General features: G+C 51.7%; 1 protein-coding gene across 2 annotated transcripts; it reads left to right on the top strand.

Moving 5' to 3' along the window:
• Positions 1–12,540: 12,540 nt before the first annotated feature.
• On the top strand, positions 12,541–17,641 carry LOC124683069 (acyl-[acyl-carrier-protein] desaturase 7, chloroplastic-like). Of its 2 annotated transcripts, none has more exons than XM_047217646.1 (2): positions 12,541–12,690; positions 16,288–17,641. In XM_047217646.1, the coding sequence occupies exons 1-2, from the start codon at positions 12,602–12,604 to the stop codon at positions 17,405–17,407; spliced, it is 1,209 nt and encodes a 402-aa protein (XP_047073602.1). In that variant the 5' UTR covers positions 12,541–12,601; the 3' UTR covers positions 17,408–17,641. The 2 variants fall into 2 exon arrangements, with proteins under 2 accessions (XP_047073602.1, XP_047073601.1); XM_047217645.1 differs by lacking the exon at positions 16,288–17,641 and adding an exon at positions 12,814–14,183.
• The last annotated feature ends 1,689 nt before the right edge of the window (positions 17,642–19,330 follow it).

Here is a 19,330-nt window from a genome sequence, read left to right as displayed (position 1 = left end):
ATAGAATCACATTTCAATCAATTTTCATGTATTCTATTGTTGTTTCGTAGCAACGTGCGGGCAATCAGCTAATAATCTTCAACAAATAAACATGTAAAAGTACATCACTGTGCGGTACAACCATTTAAGGTTAGGCCTAAGATTTTCACCTTGCAAGTCAAGAGTGTGTACACAAAGAGCACAACAAAATGAGTTCGCGCTATGGGCTGCTCCACATGCCAAGAATCACTGTTGCAAACCACCGGTCATTAGGCTCGCATTTTTCACATGCACGTTTTTACGTGGACATCGCCACGTAAGCGTAACTATGCTCACACAATGCACTACGAAGCATCGTCTTCGGACCCATCTAGTGTGTACATATCCGTAGACGGTTGCTTATGCATTTTTCTCATCTCTATATGCCCATGCCAAGTCGAGCTATATGCCTATATGAAAAAAAAATGATTTCACCCATCTCTGCACAAACTAATGTCAAGAGCTAATACATACATCAATGATGCAAACACTCAATAAAAGGAAGAAAGAAAACATGATCTTGCCAAAGTGATCAATGAGTCGCAGCAGCAGAAAACAATCACCACTGTTGCCAACACCTGGATTGCGAAAGAGGTTCTCCAACATCTGTGTCTGGAAGGTAAACAGTGCCCAAGCATCGTCGCCTGATTTGACCACCAAAATCAGATCATGGGTATTGCCTCAAGCAAAGTCCGAGCAAACTTGAGACAATATCTTCAACAAACAAACATATAGAAACCCATAGCTGCCTCGTACGACCAATTATGGTTAGGCCTAGGGTCTTCACTTCGGAAGTTGAGACCCGGCACTCAAAGAGCACACCAAAATGAGGTCACCCCATAGGCTATCCACCTGTCGAGAATCACTGCTGCAAAGCACCGATCATTAGGCTCATAGCCGCCAGGCGCATGTTTTTGACGTGGTCATTGCTGCATAAATGAAACTTTGCTCGCACAATGTGCTATCTCATCTTCGAGCCCATCTAGTGTGTACAGATTTGTATACATTTGCTCATGCGCTTTCATCGTCACTATATGCCCATGCCAAGTAGAGCTATATTGAAGTAGAGATGAAAGAAAGAAAAATATGACCGTTGGAGCGAGAGCCTGCGACGGGAAGGGCGACGCAGCGGGCGATTGCGCGGCCCCCTCCCTTGCCGAGCGCCGGCGAGGTCCCCAAGTGGGTTCCCCTCCGCCGCCAGCGGCGGCCCAAGGTCGGTCGCGGTTCTGGGCCTTGGCAGGAGATAGCTCCGACGAGGAGGAGGTGGATTTGGCGCAGGAGGAGGCGCCGGAGTCGCTCGTGCCCTCCGGATCCGGCCCATCCACGGCGTGCCTTGGGGATTTCCTCGACCCCGCGTGGACCAGGGTGGGTTCTGCGAGGTTGCGGGGCGGTCGCCGAAGAGCTTGGGCGCCGGGCGGTCGTGGCTCGCGGCGGCAGGCGACGGTCGGAGCTCCGTTCACTCGTCCTCCTGGGTCGCGGGGCGGCACAGTGGTGCCCTCGGTTGCGCGGATCCAGCCGCGCCCGGTGGAGAATCCCGGTGTGCCTTCAGTTGCGACTGATCCGCTGCCGGCGTGCGCAGACGGGGTGCGAGCGGCGCCGCCAGGTTCTCCAGTCAACGGCGAGGATGGGTCGGTCTCGTTGGTCGCTAGCGTGGCGGGCCCGAGTGCGGGGGCCCCTTGGGTCCCACCCCGGTGTCTCCGCTCGCTGAGGGTTCCGATGGGCCGGTTGGCGCCTCTTCTACGGTGGTGGGCCGTGAACGGGCAAATCCTGCGGCCTCCCTTAGGCCCAACCCGGTACCTCAGCCCAGCCCAGATGTGGACGTCAGTCCCGCTTCACTACTTAAGTGGCGGTGGATCCCCGTGGGAACCCTAGATCTCACTCTCTCCCACGCCGCCACTCTCTCTGGCGTTCGTTTTTGGCTCAGATCCACCAGATCCACCGGACAAATCCCCCGCCGCCTCTCCTCCGTCTCCGCCGTTGGGTCGTCGGCGGCGGTGATGGACCGTGGGCGTGGTGATACGAGGTTGGGGAGCAACAAGAGGAGCTTCGACGAGTTCAACTCGGAAGAGGGCCGTGGCTACGAGCGCGAGGTGCGTGAAAGGAGGAGTTTTGCAGAGGAAGGACGCCGCCGGGACCGTGACCGTGATTGGGTCCGCGACCGCGCCCGAGAGCCAGAGTGGCGGAGGGACGGTGGCCGGTGGCGTGAGGAAGAGGACCGGCCCGCCGCGGGGTCGTCTGGCGCGCGGGAACAGTACAAGAAGAAGTGGGGCAACAATCGACAGGGGGCTCCGCCGCCCAAGGCCAAGTCCGTGTCACACTCGACGCCGCAAGCACCTTCGGCTCCGACACCGCCGCCGGCCACCCTCTCCGATGCGGCGGAGGTGGTGCCGGCCGGAAAGAAGGCGAATATAAAGTGCTTCAACTGCAGTAGAGATGGCCACTACCAGTCAGGCTGCCACTTCCCCGCGCACTGCGGCGTCTGTGACTTGGACGGGCACACCACGGGCATGTGCCCCAAGAACACAAAGAAGGCTTCCCTCCAGTGGTATGGTTATGCGATTGATGGAGTTGGCTTCCACTGCCTGGAGGTGGACGAGGAGGCGCTGCCGGTGGGGTCTGGCGGTAACACGGACCATGCGGCTCTGGTCATCGCTGTGGAGAATACCATGACTTGCGAGCTCCTGACTCAAGACTTGACGGCGCTAGTGGAAGACAATTGGGACTGGAGGGTTAGACGCATCAGCGACACAGACTTTGCAGTGGTCTTTCCTACCAAGGCGAGTCTCAACCTCTGCAAGAACCTCTGCAAGAATGCTGGGGGCATCGCCCTCCCAGTCCGACAAAATTTCGGTGCTTTTGCGGATGCAAGCTGCGACTCCTCGGGCTTCCTTGGCTCTCTCCAAGATCTGGGTTCATCTCTCCGGAGTGCCCGAGGTTCTTCGCTCTGTGGATATGCTGCTTGAGGGTACCAAGATGCTGGGTCGCCCTCGCGTGGTGGATGAGGACTCGCTGGCGGCTCTGGATGGTCCTGTCAGGATGCTCTTCCAGCTGTCACGCCCCGACAAGATCCCTCCTTCGATCCTTGTGTTCGTCAACATGCAAGGCTTCCGGCTGGGGGTGTCGGTGGAGTATGCCAAAGCTAGCGCCAGTGATCCTAAGCCGCCTCCTGGCCCTAGCAATGGAGAGGGCGATGAGGAAGACGAGGAGACTGAGGAGCAGAGCCGCTCGGCCCCCCACTGGAAGAGGAGCACCATGAAGAACAAAGACAAGGGTCCAATGTGTGATGTGGCAAGCTCCAAAGCTACCGAGGCGGATGCAGGCAAGGATGGAGCTGGAGACAACAGTCCGCCCCTGAGGGAACAACCACAGAAGCCTCTTCTCTTCCAATCGCTGCTCGCCTCCAAGGCTCACGGCTCCAAATCTTCGTCGGCAGCAGCAGCGTTCCTCTCCCCTCGGTCAAGGACCACTCCGCCACGAAACCTGCTTCAGCCCCGCCCAAGTCCAACCTCAAGCCGATCCCGTTCAACCAATACGGTTCAAACTTGACTGAATCAGAGCTGTTCCCCAATTCTAAGGTGTGCCTTTCCCCTGTCCCTCAAGACGAAGAGCCTCCATCGGAGAATCTTGCACAAACCCCCAGTGAGTCGAAGTCAGATGCGCCCTCCCCTCCTAATGTTCTTAAGCGCCAGAGATTGTCGGAGGAAGACAGGCTGGAGGTGGGGTGGGAGAGCCCGGAGGACTGGGAGAACGATCAAGAGACCCTCGCGGAGAAGATCGCCAAGCTCAAGAGCAAGCAGGACGGCGAGGTGGACAACCCTCCGTCACGCAGCAAGAAGAAGCCGGGCATCAAACCCAAGCGCGCTGTAGTGACTTCCTCGCCAGTCACTGCAACCCGCCGCAGCACCGAGGGCAAGGGCGCCAATCCGGAGCATGTGCTCGCTCTCGGCTTCCAAGCGCGCGGACGAAAAAGATCAAGGTACGTCTTCTACTCCTTCGCATTTAGAACCCTTCTTGGTTCTCCCCTCGGTCTCAGATACACATCTTTGGGGGGTTGCGCGGGATGCGGGGTTGGGGTTGGATTCTTCTGCCGGTGCGCTTTCCCCTCTTTTATCTCTGATCCGTGCTAAGGAGCTAGCTCAAGCTCGTATTTCCGAAGCTACGGCGAAGGCCAAGTCGAAAGAGGTGGAAGACCAGAACCAAAAGCTAGCGGAGGACGTGGCCAATCCAGCAAGTGCTGCGCAGGACCTGGCCACGGACAGCTCTTCAAACTCGTCAGGGATTGATCCAGAGCGGATCACCTTGGCAGATTTGGCCAACTCCTCGAGGGCCATCAGGAGAAGGAAAGGGGAGGCACCCACTGGCCCTCGCCCGAATCTGAGGAATACACCAGCTCGCCAAGCACGGGCTTCGCCGTGGTGCCCAAATGAAGGCCCTTGGCTGGAATTTCCGGGGTTTTGGCCGGAGTGGCCGAAAAACCCAGCTTAAGGAGTACATTAAGAAAGAAAAGATCGACATCATCTTCCTGCAGGAGACTATGCGCCAGGATTTCACTGATCAGGAATTGAGGAATTTGGTTGAAGGGGAACAGTTTGTCTGGCACTGGACCCCTGCGGCGGGGCGCTCGGGGGCATGCCGATGGGAATCGGGGATAGTACTGTTTGAGGTTGGCGCGTTGGCTCGGGGTGAGTTCTTTCTTAGTGCCAAATTGTATCACGAGACCAACCAAATTTAAATGTGAATTCATCGGGGTGTATGGGTCGGCGGACCACGCCCGCTCCGCCTCTTTCCTCCAAGAGTTGGAAGGAAGGGTGGATTCTAGTGAATTTCCGATCATGTTGATGGGGGATTTCAACTCTGATTCGAGGAACCCAAGACAAAAATAACAACAATATCAACCGGGTGTTGGTGAATCTCTTCAACGAGGCTATTGCCAGGTGGGCGCTCGTTGGAGGTTGTGAGATCCGGCGCGGCTTACACTTGGACCAATAAACAAGCAAACCCGGTGAGGAGCGTCCGGACCGAGCGTTTGTATCCCCGAATGGGAAGCTGCGGTTCCCTCTTGCTCGTTTGACTCGCTGAGACTAGGATTGGTTCGGATCATACGCCGCTGATCCTGGACTCGGGAGAGAATGCTCCACGAAGGTTGGCCAGATTTTTTTTGAGAACAGTCGGCTTGCTGTTCCTGGATTTGGGGAACGAGTTGAAGGTGTGGTGGGCGGAGTTGCTCACCACCAATGTCTATCCTAGGGACCCTATCGATGTGTGGCATGGGCAGGCCAGTGGGCTGCGGCAGTGTTTAAAGGGCTGGAGTGCAAACCTGGGAAAAGAACACAGGGTGATTAAGGCGAATATCTTAGCTCAGATTCAGGCGTTGGATAGGACCGCGGATGAGCGGGGCTTGGATGCGAGAGGGCTGGGGTATGAGATACCACTTGGAGGATCAACCGATTCAGATTTTCGGTGAGGAAGAGGCTTATCGGAGACAAAGGGGAGACCGAGATGGACCCTTCAGTGGTGATGCTAATACTAAGTATTTCCATGCCGTGGCCAACGGCGAAGGCGCCGCTGCCACATCTCGAGTCCGAAGACCGATGAAGGAGAAATAACGGACCAACAGGCGATTACGCAACATGTTTACGATTTCTATCGAGCTCTGATGGGGACAGAGGAACCAAAGCGGCTCAGCCTACAGCAAGATTTCTGGGCCACTGGGACCAGGGTTACGGATCAGGAGAACGAGTAACTGCTTCGCGCCTTCTCCATGGAGGAACTGGAGGAGGTGCTCAAGGATACCAAAACTGATACGGCGCCTGGTTCGGATGGCTTTTCTGTGAGCTTCTTCAAACACTTCTGGCCCGGACTCAGAGGGTTGGTCCTCCAGATAGTAAATGGCTTTGCCCTGGGAACGGTCGATGTAGCCAGACTGAACTTCGGAGTGTTGTCTCTCATCCCAAAGGTTGTGGGAGCAGATTCCATCAAGCGATATCGCCCAATTGCGCTCATCAATGTGATCTTTAAGTTAGTGGCAAAGGCGTATGCCACCGGACTTTCTCCGTGGCGCATAGGATCGTCTCCCACACTCGGACGGCCTTCATCAAGGGTAGATTCATCCATGATGGAGCCCTTGCCCTTCATGAAATTCTCGCACGAGATCACAAGTAAGAATTTGCGAGGCTATAGTGTTGAAACTTGACTTTGAGAAGGCTTATGATAGAGTGAATTGGGATTTTCTCGAAGGAAGTGCTCCTCGAGAAAGGTTTCGGTGGCGCCTATATGCACGAGGATCTTGCGGTTGGTCGGCGGCGGCCAACCGCCATCTCGATTAATGGAGAGATGGGTCCATTTTTTCGAAACAAGCGCGGAGTAAGACAAGGAGATCCGATTTCCCCGCTCCTCTTTGACTTGGTTGCTGATGCCCTTGATGAGATGCTCTCAAGGGCTAGGGCCTCTGGCCACATTGCTAGGGTGGTTCCTCATCTGATTGAGGGGGGAGTGTCCCATCTTCAGTATGCGGATGATACTGTAATTCTCATTCAGAACACAAGCATGGGTATCACAAACCTGAAATTCCTACTCATTTGCTTTGAACTGTTATCTGGCATGAAGCTTAACTTCCACAAGAGTGAAGTGGTGGTGCTGGGGGCTACAGGTGAGGAACAGGCCAGAGTGGCTAACCTTTTGAACTGTAGGCAGGCTACCCTTCCTTTCAACTACCTGGGTTTCCCGATGAGTGGGCGCAGAATCACTATGGCTGAGATGGAGCCATTGGTGAATGCGGTAGCCCTCAAGATGGAACCATGGCAGGGCAGATTCATGTCATCAGCGGCTCGTCTTGTTCCGATCAACGCCGCTTATCAAATCTTCCGATGTATACTATGGGTCTCTTCCTCCTCTCGGATGGTACTCATGAAGGCTTTGACAGACACGAAGCAGCATTCTTTTGGGAGGGACAAGGAAAAAAGAGAAAATATCATATGGTGGCCCGGGAGGATATCACGTAAGCCCAAGGCCCAGGGTGGACTTGGCGTTACGAATACGAAGCTCATGAACCATGCTCTTATGACTAAATGGATCTGGAGAATGTTAACAGAGGACGACAGCAAATTACTCTGGCTTCAACTCCTCAAGGCAAAATATCCGGTAGACAGGTTCTTCTCAACCTCACCGGTGGGAGGATCACCATTCTGGCATAGTTTGCACAAGCTTAAGGCTGTTTTCAAACAGGGTGCGAGATTCTCCTCCGGTAACAACTCCGATATCCTCTTACGGACGGACCATTGGACCGGGAGGAGGCCCTCGGTGTGAGGTACCCTCGTTTATTCCAAATCCGTGCCGACCCGGAGATCACGAGTTGAGCGTGCTTATGAGGGTGATGGGTGGCGCATCTTCTTTAGGCGCTCCTTCGGTCAGGAGGAATCCAATCTTTGGCTTCAAATGGTCCAGGAGCTAGAAGAGGTGGTGCCGGGGGAAGGGAGAGACAAAGTCCTCTGGAAATTGGAAGCTTCTGGCCGCTTTTCGGTAAAATCCCTATACAACAGCTTGATTCAGGGCCCACCCTCGCCTCTAGGCTCCTTGATCTGGAAGACCACAATTCCAACGAAAATTAAAATCTTCCTGTGGCAATTGTATAGAGGCCGTCTGCCCTCGAACGACCAAATACTCAAACGCGGGGGCCATCCGATGGGCTGTGTGCCCTTTGTGGTCTCCATGAAAACGTGGACCATATCTTCTTTCGCCGTGATCCGGCACATTTCGTCCGGGTCGGCATAAGGGACATGCTCGGAGTGACATGGAATCCCGCTTGCATCTTATCTTGGGAAAGCTGTATACAAAGTTTGAACGACAAAACACAACGAAGCCTTCGTGTTCTTTTTGCGGTGACTTGCTGGGCGCTTTGGAAAATTCGCAATAAATTTACCATCGAAGCAAAATTCCCTAGCCAACCCGCAAACTGTTTTTTCCTAATCAGGCTTAACTTGCAGCTCTGGCGGCCCCTTCAAAGGAGCAAGGACGAACTGATGCTGAGCCAGCTGGAGGCCATGCTTGAAACCCTCTTCAACAGGACCTGCGACCCTCCGCGCCGGCCACCCCCTTAAGATCGTGCTTCAGCTAAATGCTTGTTTGCTCATCGTTGTAATGTGACTCTGTCCTGGTCAGTGTGACCTTTATCCTTTAGATGTGTGTTTGTGAGGTGCTTACCAAACTTCTGTATCCATACTCGCCTCAGGGCTTTATTAATTTAAAGTCGGGCACTATGTGCCTTCGGTCTAAAAAAAAAAAAGTAGAGCTATATTTTTCGGTAAAGAAATAGAACTATATGACATGGACATCGCCATGCAACTAAAATCATACATGTTCAGAGCAAACAACCGAGCTTTCATCGTCACTATATGCCCATGACACGTAAACGGAACTGTGCTCGCACAATGTGCTAAGAAGCATTTTCTTCGAGCCCATCCAGTGTGTACAGACCCGTAGACAGTTTAAGAAGCGTCGTCCTCGAGCCCATCCAATGTGTACAGATCCGTAGATATATAGTTGTTCAAACGCTTTCATCATCACTATATACCCATACCAAGTCTAGCTATATGAAATGAACATGGCCACGCAACCAAATTCATACATGTTCAGCTTTCATCGTCACTATATATGCCCATGCCAAGTTGAGCGGCTGGTCACCCAGGGCGTCAAGCGACACCACGTATACATATTGCAATAGTTCACAGAATTATATGTCTTGTGTGGTTGCTCTCGACCTAGCCATCTCGTACCTGCTTGGCTTCCTGTCAAATTGTCAATGGAATCGTGGAACAGATACCACCGAGTGAACGTAGAGGAGGTGCATTAAACTCAAACCATACGATCTGTCTTAGCAGACGTGGCCACGCCTAGCTCCACTTACTTCAAGAGCTTATGTGTGGGATTAAGCTCCAACACCCTAGCTAACATGATTCCTTTTAACATATTATAGCAATTTGGGCAAGTGGTATGCTTGTGCACGTAACAGCAAGCAAGACGTCAACGTTTTTATTTATCACTCAACAAGTTTGCCCATTCAACCACTGCACACATGCTTTAAGACTGATCCATGATCGCTCCTCGCATGTCAAAGATATGTACATTTGCCAATTTGGGCCCATAGCATTATATTCTTGAGCTTGCGTCAACACCTTGGCATGCTGATTACGACCATTTGCCAACTTCATTTTTCTTGTCATTGTCCATAATATTAGCAAAAAAAGTTCAGACACAATTTTGGTTTAGTCATGCCGCTCATGCGTGGTTTCGGAAAGGTAGGTATATTGGCTCGGACAGCAAACCAGCCTAGGCGTTCATTACTCCAAGGTCCAAAACCAGCCTAGTGTTCTTTTATTGGCCCTTCATTACTCCAAGATCCAAAATGATTATGACCAGGATCGGGCAGGATGAATTTTCTGGTAGATTGATTGATAGCCTACACTGAGAGTGCGACTGATGAGTTTTTGAGTTTACAGCCAATAAACAACTCCCTCTGATCCAGTAGCGAAGGACGGAAAAAAAATTAATGTCAGACGAACTTTAAAACATAAAAAAATGACAGAAAAAAATAAATTGTCTTGATAGCAAAGTCACATCGACAAACTATCTGCACTCCTCAGTCTCGCTCTCGCAGAAAACCTATAGGCTAGAATTTTAGATGGCTAGCCGCCGGCACCGGGTGATATGCTCGAAGAGTCGGATCGGACCCAAGTCGGTAGCATCTTCTCCCCTGCCACCCATTTTATCTTTTTCTTTTGTTTTTTATTTAGAAACACAAAGAAGTTGTACAAAAGTGGTTGTATGTCTAGACATGCATATACATGTGCGATTTTTTTTTTTTTGCCAAAAATCAAGCTAGAGCAACCTTGTCCAAAGGGAAGCTTCGCCCCTTCTATGATCCATAATATGTGTCCTGATCACATTGACACTTATCATGGATTGGATAGGAGGGAGTAGATGGTAGACTGTCTGTGGCGACAAAATTGGAGATCCGGTTACTAAATATTGCATAGAATATAAATTCATGACATAAAATTTAAAACATCTGAGGCTAATTAGCAAAAATACAGAAAAAAAAATCATACTCCCTCCGCTCCTAGATATAAGCCATACTGTTTTTTAAAAAAAAATCCAGAATATAAGGTGTATTGTGTTGCATCACTTGTCTCGATAATTTTTTCAGAGATTAGTTTATGTTTTCTTATCTTATGCAAAGTCCTCTATTTTCTCACGTCAATTATTCAGTGGTAATCTCGCCAAAAACTGGTGTAATTTTTCCTCAATGTGTGTTATTTAATGTTCGTGCCAGAAACTATACGGCTTATATTAAGAAATGGAGGGAGTAATAAAAAGGTTGATCATGCCACGGTTAAATGCATTGTGATCTAAAACTGCTTAGAGTGCAATGTTTGATGCTCATCGTGGAGAGGCTCTCTATGTCCGAATCAAACAGCTATTGATGGACAAAGAGCAAATCTTAACAACTTATGATGTGGCTCACACTAGGAGAGCAGGGCATTTTTTTCAAAATGGAGGGAGTGCCCCCTTCCTATTTATTGATTTATTCAACAAAGGTTTGATGAAAACATACATCAATATACCTTAAGCCACCACGTAACACCTACACACCCAATAACAACTGAAGATCATGTCAACCCGGCTTAATCCCTATAAGACGAAGGAAAACTCCAATCAACTAGGAACCGGGAACATCGCATACCCCGAGACACCCACTAAGCGAAAAGGAAGCGACCATCCGGTCTAGCAGACTCTTTAACGAGCACCTCATGCACATGTTACGGAATCCATCACCACCATGAACCACTGGTCCATCTTCAGGCCAAAGATCTGCATAGCCCTTGTCAGGTCTGCCATCGACACTGCCATGGAAATAGGCAGCGCACCCACCTTGTGCGAGTCCATCACACCATGTCCGTCATCTAGGCCATGTTGCGACATGCCGCCGAGACTCGCCAACAACGGCGCGGTAGATGCAGACCACCACTCCTCCAGAAGCCACCACCATTTAGTTGCTGCTTTAAAAACAATACCCTAGGAGGTAGAACGGCGCAGAAGCGCTGCATCGTCCGATCCGGGATACCCACATTTGGGGTTTCCCCTGAAGCAGAACGAGCGAGTAGACGTAGAATGCAACGGCGATGCCTTCATCAAAGTAACGATGTAAAACGCCATGACCAGAGTTGGGGCTAGGTTTTCACCGACATCCACGTCTCCCAACTCGTTGCAAACCGGCCGGCCACCCTCGGTGAAGGTGGAGACCACCACCGACGTGCTCGGAGCCACTGCCCCAGGTGTTCTCATGCCGCGGAACATCCCAGAAGTTCCAGCGCGTGCCGCCGTCGATGATGTCGCTGCAGTAGGTGTAGCAGATTGGTTGGCCCATCTAGGCCCACATCGGGGCCCTGCCAACCGCCGCCACCCACCGTTGTTGTCCATCGCTAAGGAGCTCGCCGATCTGCTGGTCGTCGCCATCCCACACCACCATCGTTCAAAAGGCGGGAGCGGACGCCGGCACCGTGAGATCCACGCCGCCGCAGTCGTCGATTGAGGAAACTCCACCGCCACCGCACCACCTGGGCTTTGCCCGGCGACGAAACCGGCGGGCGGCGAGAGGAGCCAGAGAGAGGGCGGTTAGACTAGGTGGGTGGCGGCTCTCCGGTGCAGCCCGGCGCGGCAGCTTGGGAGAGGGCCTAGCAAAAGCACGTCAATCTGTTTGAAACTCATGAAACCCAACGGAGCAGAATAAAACTCGGTATTTACAAATTAAAACAGAAATTAATATATGGTGCGGTGTAAACTTCGATCTCTCCGTTTCATTTCTGTTTTGTTTGTCATGTAACTTATCTGATATCACACTTGTGCTAAGGTTGTTTTAGTGTACCATTAGAAGAGATGAAAATGTCTCTTAGTATGCGTGCTTGAGAAGACCATGGCTACCATGTTTGATTGGCCGGCACTCCTCATAAAATCCATGTGGGCATATCTCCAAAACAACTAAACAAGTAGGTAACCGGATATATATAAATGCATCAAAAGGAGTCTGTCGACCTATCTATATATGTATATCTGGTGTATCATTTGTTGATGCGTATGTAACCTACTCAACTCTCGATCTATCTTTAGTTAATGTGCATCTAACCTTGTATCCTTCTGCTTGATTAAGAAAATTACCAGGCCATGGTTACCACGCCACCAGCCATGTTCTAGTCGATTAGTACTATCACTATAGGTAAATAGATGCTGTACTAAAACAATTGCAGTCATTATACAGTCCACTCCTTTTCCATGAAAAAAGTAACACCAGATTTCTCATGAAAGTGTGTTGATATGCACACTCCACAAATTTCACCAACACATTCGTAGGAAAGTCAGGGTTGTGCTTTGAATAATGTGGACATGTCTAAAATGACATTGACATGTGGTGGAATAAATAATTGCCAACCAGGCTATATATCTAGGTACGTCGTCTATATATATGTGACGCTGCTTCCTCTCATCTGATAGGAACGAAGACTCAGCGGCGGCGGCAACAGAAGCAGCAACCATGTTAGCTAGGTTCGGCTACACGTCGTCATGCAAACCAGCCAGCAGCAGCACCTACTGCTGCAAGCCATCAGCGACGATGAACACCTGGTAATCAAGTAGTAGCAACTGCTAATTGATGTTCTGTTTTTGTTTTCAGAATGTAATGTAATGGCGTCATGCATGAAAGTAGTCACTAACTGATGTAATCGTGTCCTGCATGGGGGCGCGCAGGAGGTGTCGGAGCGCGGTGAGTAGCAGAGGAGGGTCGACGGCCATGGTGGCCGCGCGACGGGAGGAGGAGGAGGAATGGCGGAGGTATCTTGCGCCGGAGAGGCTGGAGGTGCTGGCGCACCTGGAGCCGTGGGCGGAGGCGCACATGCTGCCGCTGCTGAAGCCGGCGGACGAGGTGTGGCAGCCGTCGGACATGCTCCCGGACGCGGCGGCGCTGGGCGCGGACGGGTTCCACGCTGCGTGCCTGGAGCTCCGCGCCAGGGCGGAGGGCGTGCCGGACGCGCAGCTAGTGTGCCTGGTGGGGAACATGGTCACCGAAGAGGCGCTCCCCACGTACCAGAGCATGTCGAACCGCTTCGAAGCCACCCGCGACACCACGGGCGCCGACGGCACGGCCTGGGCGCGGTGGATCCGCGGCTGGTCCGCCGAGGAGAACCGGCACGGCGACGTGCTCAGCCGCTACATGTCCCTGTCCGGCCGGCTGGACATGCGGCAGGTGGAGCGCACGGTGCACCGCCTCATCGCGTCCGGGATGGCCATGCACGCGCCGGCGTCGGCCTACCACGGCTTCGTGTACGTGGCCTTCCAGGAGCGCGCCACGTCCATCTCCCACGGCAACACGGCGCGCCAGGTGGGCGCGCACGGGGACGTGGCGCTGGCGCGCATCTGCGGCGCCATCGCGGCCGACGAGAAGCGGCACGAGGCCGCCTACACGCGCGTGGTGGCAAAGATCTTCGAGGTCGACCCGGACGCGGCCGTGCGCGCCATGGCGTACATGATGCGGCGCAGGATCACCATGCCGGCCGCGCTCATGGACGACGGGCGCGACGCCGACCTGTTCGCGCACTACGCGGCCGCCGCGCAGCAGGCCGGGGTGTACACGGCGTCGGACTACCGCGGCATACTGGAGCACCTGATCGGGCAGTGGCGCGTGGAGGAGCTGGCGGAGGGGCTGTCCGGCGAGGGGAGGCGCGCGCGGGACTACGTGTGCGCGCTGCCGGAGAAGATCCGGAGGATGGAAGAGAAGGCCCACGACAGGGCGGGCAGGGCGCGCAAGGAGCCCACGCCGGTCCCGTTTAGCTGGATCTTCGATAGGCCTGTCAGTGTCGTCATGCCTTGATTCCAACGGGCTCTCTCGACATGCTGCTGGTCCAGCGAGTGAGACAGCTTTGGCCCAATAATAAGCTACAGAATAAGTTTGAAGGAAGGCGACATCTTTTCTGTTTCTGTAGGACAAAAAAATGGTTGACTTCTTCTTTTCCTGTCAGTACTGTTTTTTTCTTGATTGTTGTGACAAGTTCTCTGTGTAGTGACTATTATTTTGTGCTGTACATATTGCATATAGTATATGTTTTTAATGTGTTTGTTTTCGTTCCTCATAGTCACTTTTTCCTACGTCGTTATTCCTTATTGTTCTTCTAATAACATGGGTTCAGGGTATTTTGTGCAACGGAACATCTTTGCGTACGATCCTTATGTCTTTGATGTCTGTCCAATATGCAACTTAATAACTCGCAAAAGAAAATGCAACTTAATGGCTTGTTTTATTTTTGTCACACACATTTATGGCTCGATGGTGTGTATCATATACAAATCATACAAGTAGTGGCATACGTATTGCAGAAGTTATCTTTGTGTAATCTCTAGGAAATTCCTGTAACATAGTAAAATATTTAATTATAAAGAAAATATCAAATTATATATTAATGGCCGTGCAGATAAAGCCTCCTTATGTCGTTAAGGCAACCCTTTTATATGATTGGTGCACCTTCGATAGTGCATTCTTCAAGAAAAAAAAAACTTTATAATGTAATCCCATATGAAAAGGCATTTAAAAGATTGGGTAATGAAAATAAGCAGTGTAATGGAATATGATATTCCACATGAAAACAAGCAATGTAATGAAAAAAAAATCCTAAAGAATGGTTGCCTAGCTTATTTGAGTGGCATGTTGACTATGAGCGTATGGTGCAATATCTTCTGGTACTATACCCATCTACCTCATTCAGTCAACAATGTCGAAGAGCCTGGAGATGACCCTAGCTATTTTCATAGGAAAGCTAGTTGGAGGTCAAAGAAAAATAACATTACACAACTGTCTGATGGAGATGGTAATATTATGAAGAATGAAGAAAAAATAAAGGAGATGACAACTGAGTTTTTTAAAGATCTTTATAGCACGGATGAATCTGTGGACCCTGAGGGTATCCTCCACCTCTTTCAGGAAAAAATAAATGCTGAAACCAATGAAAAACTCTGCCAAGACTTTACTGACGATGAGATAAGCAACGCCCTGTTTCAGATTGGACCCATGAAGTCGCCAGGTCCAGATGGTTTCCCGGCGCGTTTCTTCCAACGTAATTGGGGCCTTGTGAAAGAGGAAGTAATATCTGCTGTGAAGGAATTCTTTAGGACTGGTTCTCTGCCTGAAGGCACAAACGACACTTCTATTGTCCTAATCCCGAAATCTAAAGATGCCGTTAGTCTGAAGGATTATCGGCCTATTAGCCTCTGCAATGTGATTTATAAAATTATCTCTAAATGCATGGCAAACAGACTTAGACCAGTGCTAGACGAGATCATCTCACCCTCTCAGAGTGCCTTCATCCCTGGAAGAATGATTACAGATAACGCCCTCATGGCCTTTGAATGCATCTATGCGCTCCAGACAAACAACAATAAGGCAGGTGAATTCTGTGCTTACAAACTCGATCTTAGTAAAGCCTATGACCGTGTAGATTGGATATTCCTTGAAAGATCCATGAGAAGGCTAGGTTTTGCTGATAAGTGGATAGATTGGATCATGGCGTGTGTTACATCTGTCAGATATGCAGTCCGGCTCAATGGTTCACTTCTTGAAGCATTCCACCCCACACGAGGACTGAGACAGGGCGATCCTCTATCCCCTTATTTGTTCCTTCTCGTGGCCGAAGGTCTTTCAGTTCTCATTGATCACGAAATCAGGGAGTCAAGAATGAAAGAACTTAAAATATGCCGTAGAGCTCCAGGCTTGTCTCACCTTCTCTTCGCTGACGACAGCCTCTTGTTTTTTGAAGCAAAAAAGGAGCAAGCGGAAATTGTGAAGAAAATCCTAGGAAAATATGAGAGGGGTACAGGTCAACTACTCAGCCCATCAAAATGCTCCATCCTACTCGGTAACAAAGTAAAAGAGGAAGATGGACAACAAACTTTATCAATTCTGAACATTGAGAAGGCTGAGTTTGAAGAAAAGTACCTCGGTCTACCTGTTCCAGAAGGTAGAATGAAGAATGGTCAATTTGAACCGACCAAAGATTGTATCCGAAAGTATATGAATGACTGGTGTGAGAAATATATGTCATCTGGGGCTGGTGATCAAGTAGTAGCAACTGCTAATTGATGTTCTGTTTTTGTTTTCAGAATGTAATGTAATGGCGTCCGTGCATGAAAGTAGTCACTAACTGATGTAATCGTGCCCTGCATGGGGGCGCGCAGGAGGTGTCGGAGCGCGGTGAGTAGCAGAGGAGGATCGACGGCCATGGTGGCCGCGCGGCGGGAGGAGGAGGAGGAATGGCGGAGGTATCTGGCGCCGGAGAGGCTGGAGGTGCTGGCGCACCTGGAGCCGTGGGCGGAGGCGCACATGCTGCCGCTGCTGAAGCCGGCGGACGAGGTGTGGCAGCCGTCGGACATGCTCCCTGACGCAGCGGCACTGGGCGCGGACGGGTTCCACGCGGCGTGCCTGGACCTGCGCGCCAGGGCGGAGGGCGTGCCAGACGCGCAGCTGGTGTGCCTGGTGGGGAACATGGTCACGGAGGAGGCGCTCCCCACGTACCAGAGCATGTCGAACCGCTTCGAGGCCACCCGCGACACCACGGGCGCCGACGGCACGGCCTGGGCGCGGTGGATCCGCGGCTGGTCCGCGGAGGAGAACCGGCACGGCGACGTGCTCAGCCGCTACATGTCCCTGTCCGGCCGGCTGGACATGCGGCAGGTGGAGCGCACCGTGCACCGCCTCATCGCGTCCGGGATGGCCATGCACGCCCCGGCGTCGGCCTACCACGGCTTCGTCTACGTGGCCTTCCAGGAGCGCGCCACCTCCATCTCCCACGGCAACACGGCGCGCCAGGTGGGCGCGCACGGGGACGTGGCGCTGGCGCGCATCTGCGGCGCCATCGCCGCCGACGAGAAGCGGCACGAGGCCGCCTACACCCGCGTCGTGGCCAAGATCTTCGAGGTCGACCCGGACGCGGCCGTGCGCGCAATGGCGTACATGATGCGGCGCCGGATCACGATGCCGGCCGCGCTCATGGACGACGGGCGCGACGCCGACCTGTTCGCGCACTACGCGGCCGCCGCGCAGCAGGCCGGGGTGTACACGGCGTCCGACTACCGCGGCATCCTGGAGCACCTGATCGGGCAGTGGCGGGTGGAGGAGCTGGCGGAGGGGCTGTCCGGCGAGGGGAGGCGCGCGCGGGACTACGTGTGCGCGCTGCCGGAGAAGATCCGGAGGATGGAAGAGAAGGCGCACGACAGGGCGGGCAGGGCGCGCAAGGAGCCCACGCCGGTCCCGTTTAGCTGGATCTTCGATAGGCCTGTCAGTGTCGTCATGCCTTGATTCCAACGGGCTCTCTCGACATGCTGCTGGTCCAGCGAGTGAGACAGCTTTGGCCCAATAAAAAGCTAGTACAGAATAAGTTTGAAGGAAGGCGACATCTTTTCTGTAGGGCAAAAATGGTTGACTTCTTCTTTTCCTGTCAGTACTATTTTTTCTTGATTGTTGTGTCAATTTCTCTGTGTAGTGACTATCATTATTTTACTATGTACATATGCATATAGTATGTTTTTAATGTGTTTGGTTCAGGGTATTTTGTGCAACGGAACATCTTTCCGTACGATCCTTATGTCTTTGATGTCTGTCCAATATGCAACTTAATAATTCGCAAAAGAAAATGCAACTTAATGGCTTGTTTTATTTTTGTCACACACATTTATGGCTCGATGGTGTGTACAGTATCATATACAAATCATACAAGTAGTGTCATACGTATTGCAGAAGTTATCTTTGTGTCATCTCTAGGAAATTCCTCTAACATAGTAAAATATTTAATTATAAAGAAAATATCAAATTATATTTTAATGGTCGTGCAGATAAAGCCTCCTTATGTCGTTAAGGCAGCCCTTTTATATGATTGGTACACCTTCGATAGTGCATTCTTCAAGAAAAAAACTTTATAATGTAATCCCATATGAAAAGGCATTTAAAAGATTGGGTAATGAAAATAAGCAGTGTAATGGAATATGATATTCCACATGAAAATCTTCTCAGTAAGCAACAGCGGTGATGATGATCACGGGGTGATGGCCGCGGAGAAACACGACGATGAAGTGAATGATAACTTGTATGACGCAACGAGATCTCTCGATTGGTCCCTGTCGCCAATGCAACAAGCTTTTCAACCCCGCAAGATATTCGCAACTCCACACACTTGCGCACGTAGCCGCCGACCACGAAGCGGTAAGTTGCAACCTTCCAATTCCCAATGGAACAGCAGATCACACAAGACTTTTTCATGATCTACACAATATCAAGCAATATGGTGTATGGATTCAATAGTTCCTCGAAATAGGCTTTCGCCCCGCTTTATAAATAAAGCACCAACATCCATACAAGGTTCTCACAACATAAAAGCAAGGAAAAATAAAAACGTCTGCTGGGGCCACAGCACATCAAGCCCAACTGAAAGGAAAGAACATGGGATACAGCCCTAGTGCTAGGGCACCTCAACCACCGGACGGCGTAGATAGGCGACGAGCCGCCGCAAGAAGATCCTCCAAGATGCCATCCAGCTCGGTCTCTCGTCCCGTTGTCTACACAGCGGGTACCACCGCTGCAAAAAAACCAAGAATTTGAAGATAGAATCGGAGGCTCGTCTCAGAAGATATGCTCAATCACCATCTTGTTGCGCACATTCCATAAGGTCCAAGACATAGTGGCGAACAAGAACTGTAATAGGCGCCTCCTACTCCCAAGCACGGTTCGCCCGGACTTCCAAGAACTCTCCAAGGTCCAGGGCTCGCCACTCGTGCCCTAGAGCCTCTTGTAGAAAGCTCCATAGGAGTCGAGCGGCAGGGCAAGAGAACACAATATGACGCGTGTCTTCCGGGGCCGTACATAGCGGACATAGGCCATTACCCGGCCCATTCCGCTTGGCTACCTCCACCCCCGAGGGGAGACGGTCCCGGAGGAGTTGCCACACGAAAATCTTGATTTTTAGTGGAATCGGGGCTTTCCACAAGTGGGACGTCCAACTAAGGCCTGGTCCTCGAAAGAGGGCCCGTAGGGCCGACCTAACGCAGAAGGTGCCAGCCGGAGCCAGCCTCCAAAGAGCACTATCCGGGCCACCGGGAGGGCCTCGGGAGGCTAGCCGAAGCGCCTCCCATCCAAGGGCCTCCGCGGGGTGAGGCCCCGTCGGAAGGGGACAACCCACCCGCTTGCCGCCACCTCAGCAACTAACACGGCCGGGTCCGCCGCAATGGC

This window comes from Lolium rigidum, chromosome 1, assembly GCF_022539505.1.
Source record: "Lolium rigidum isolate FL_2022 chromosome 1, APGP_CSIRO_Lrig_0.1, whole genome shotgun sequence".
NCBI lineage: Eukaryota > Viridiplantae > Streptophyta > Magnoliopsida > Poales > Poaceae > Lolium > Lolium rigidum.
Note: the sequence above shows the minus strand (reverse complement) of the source record. Positions and strands in the feature narration are given on the sequence as shown.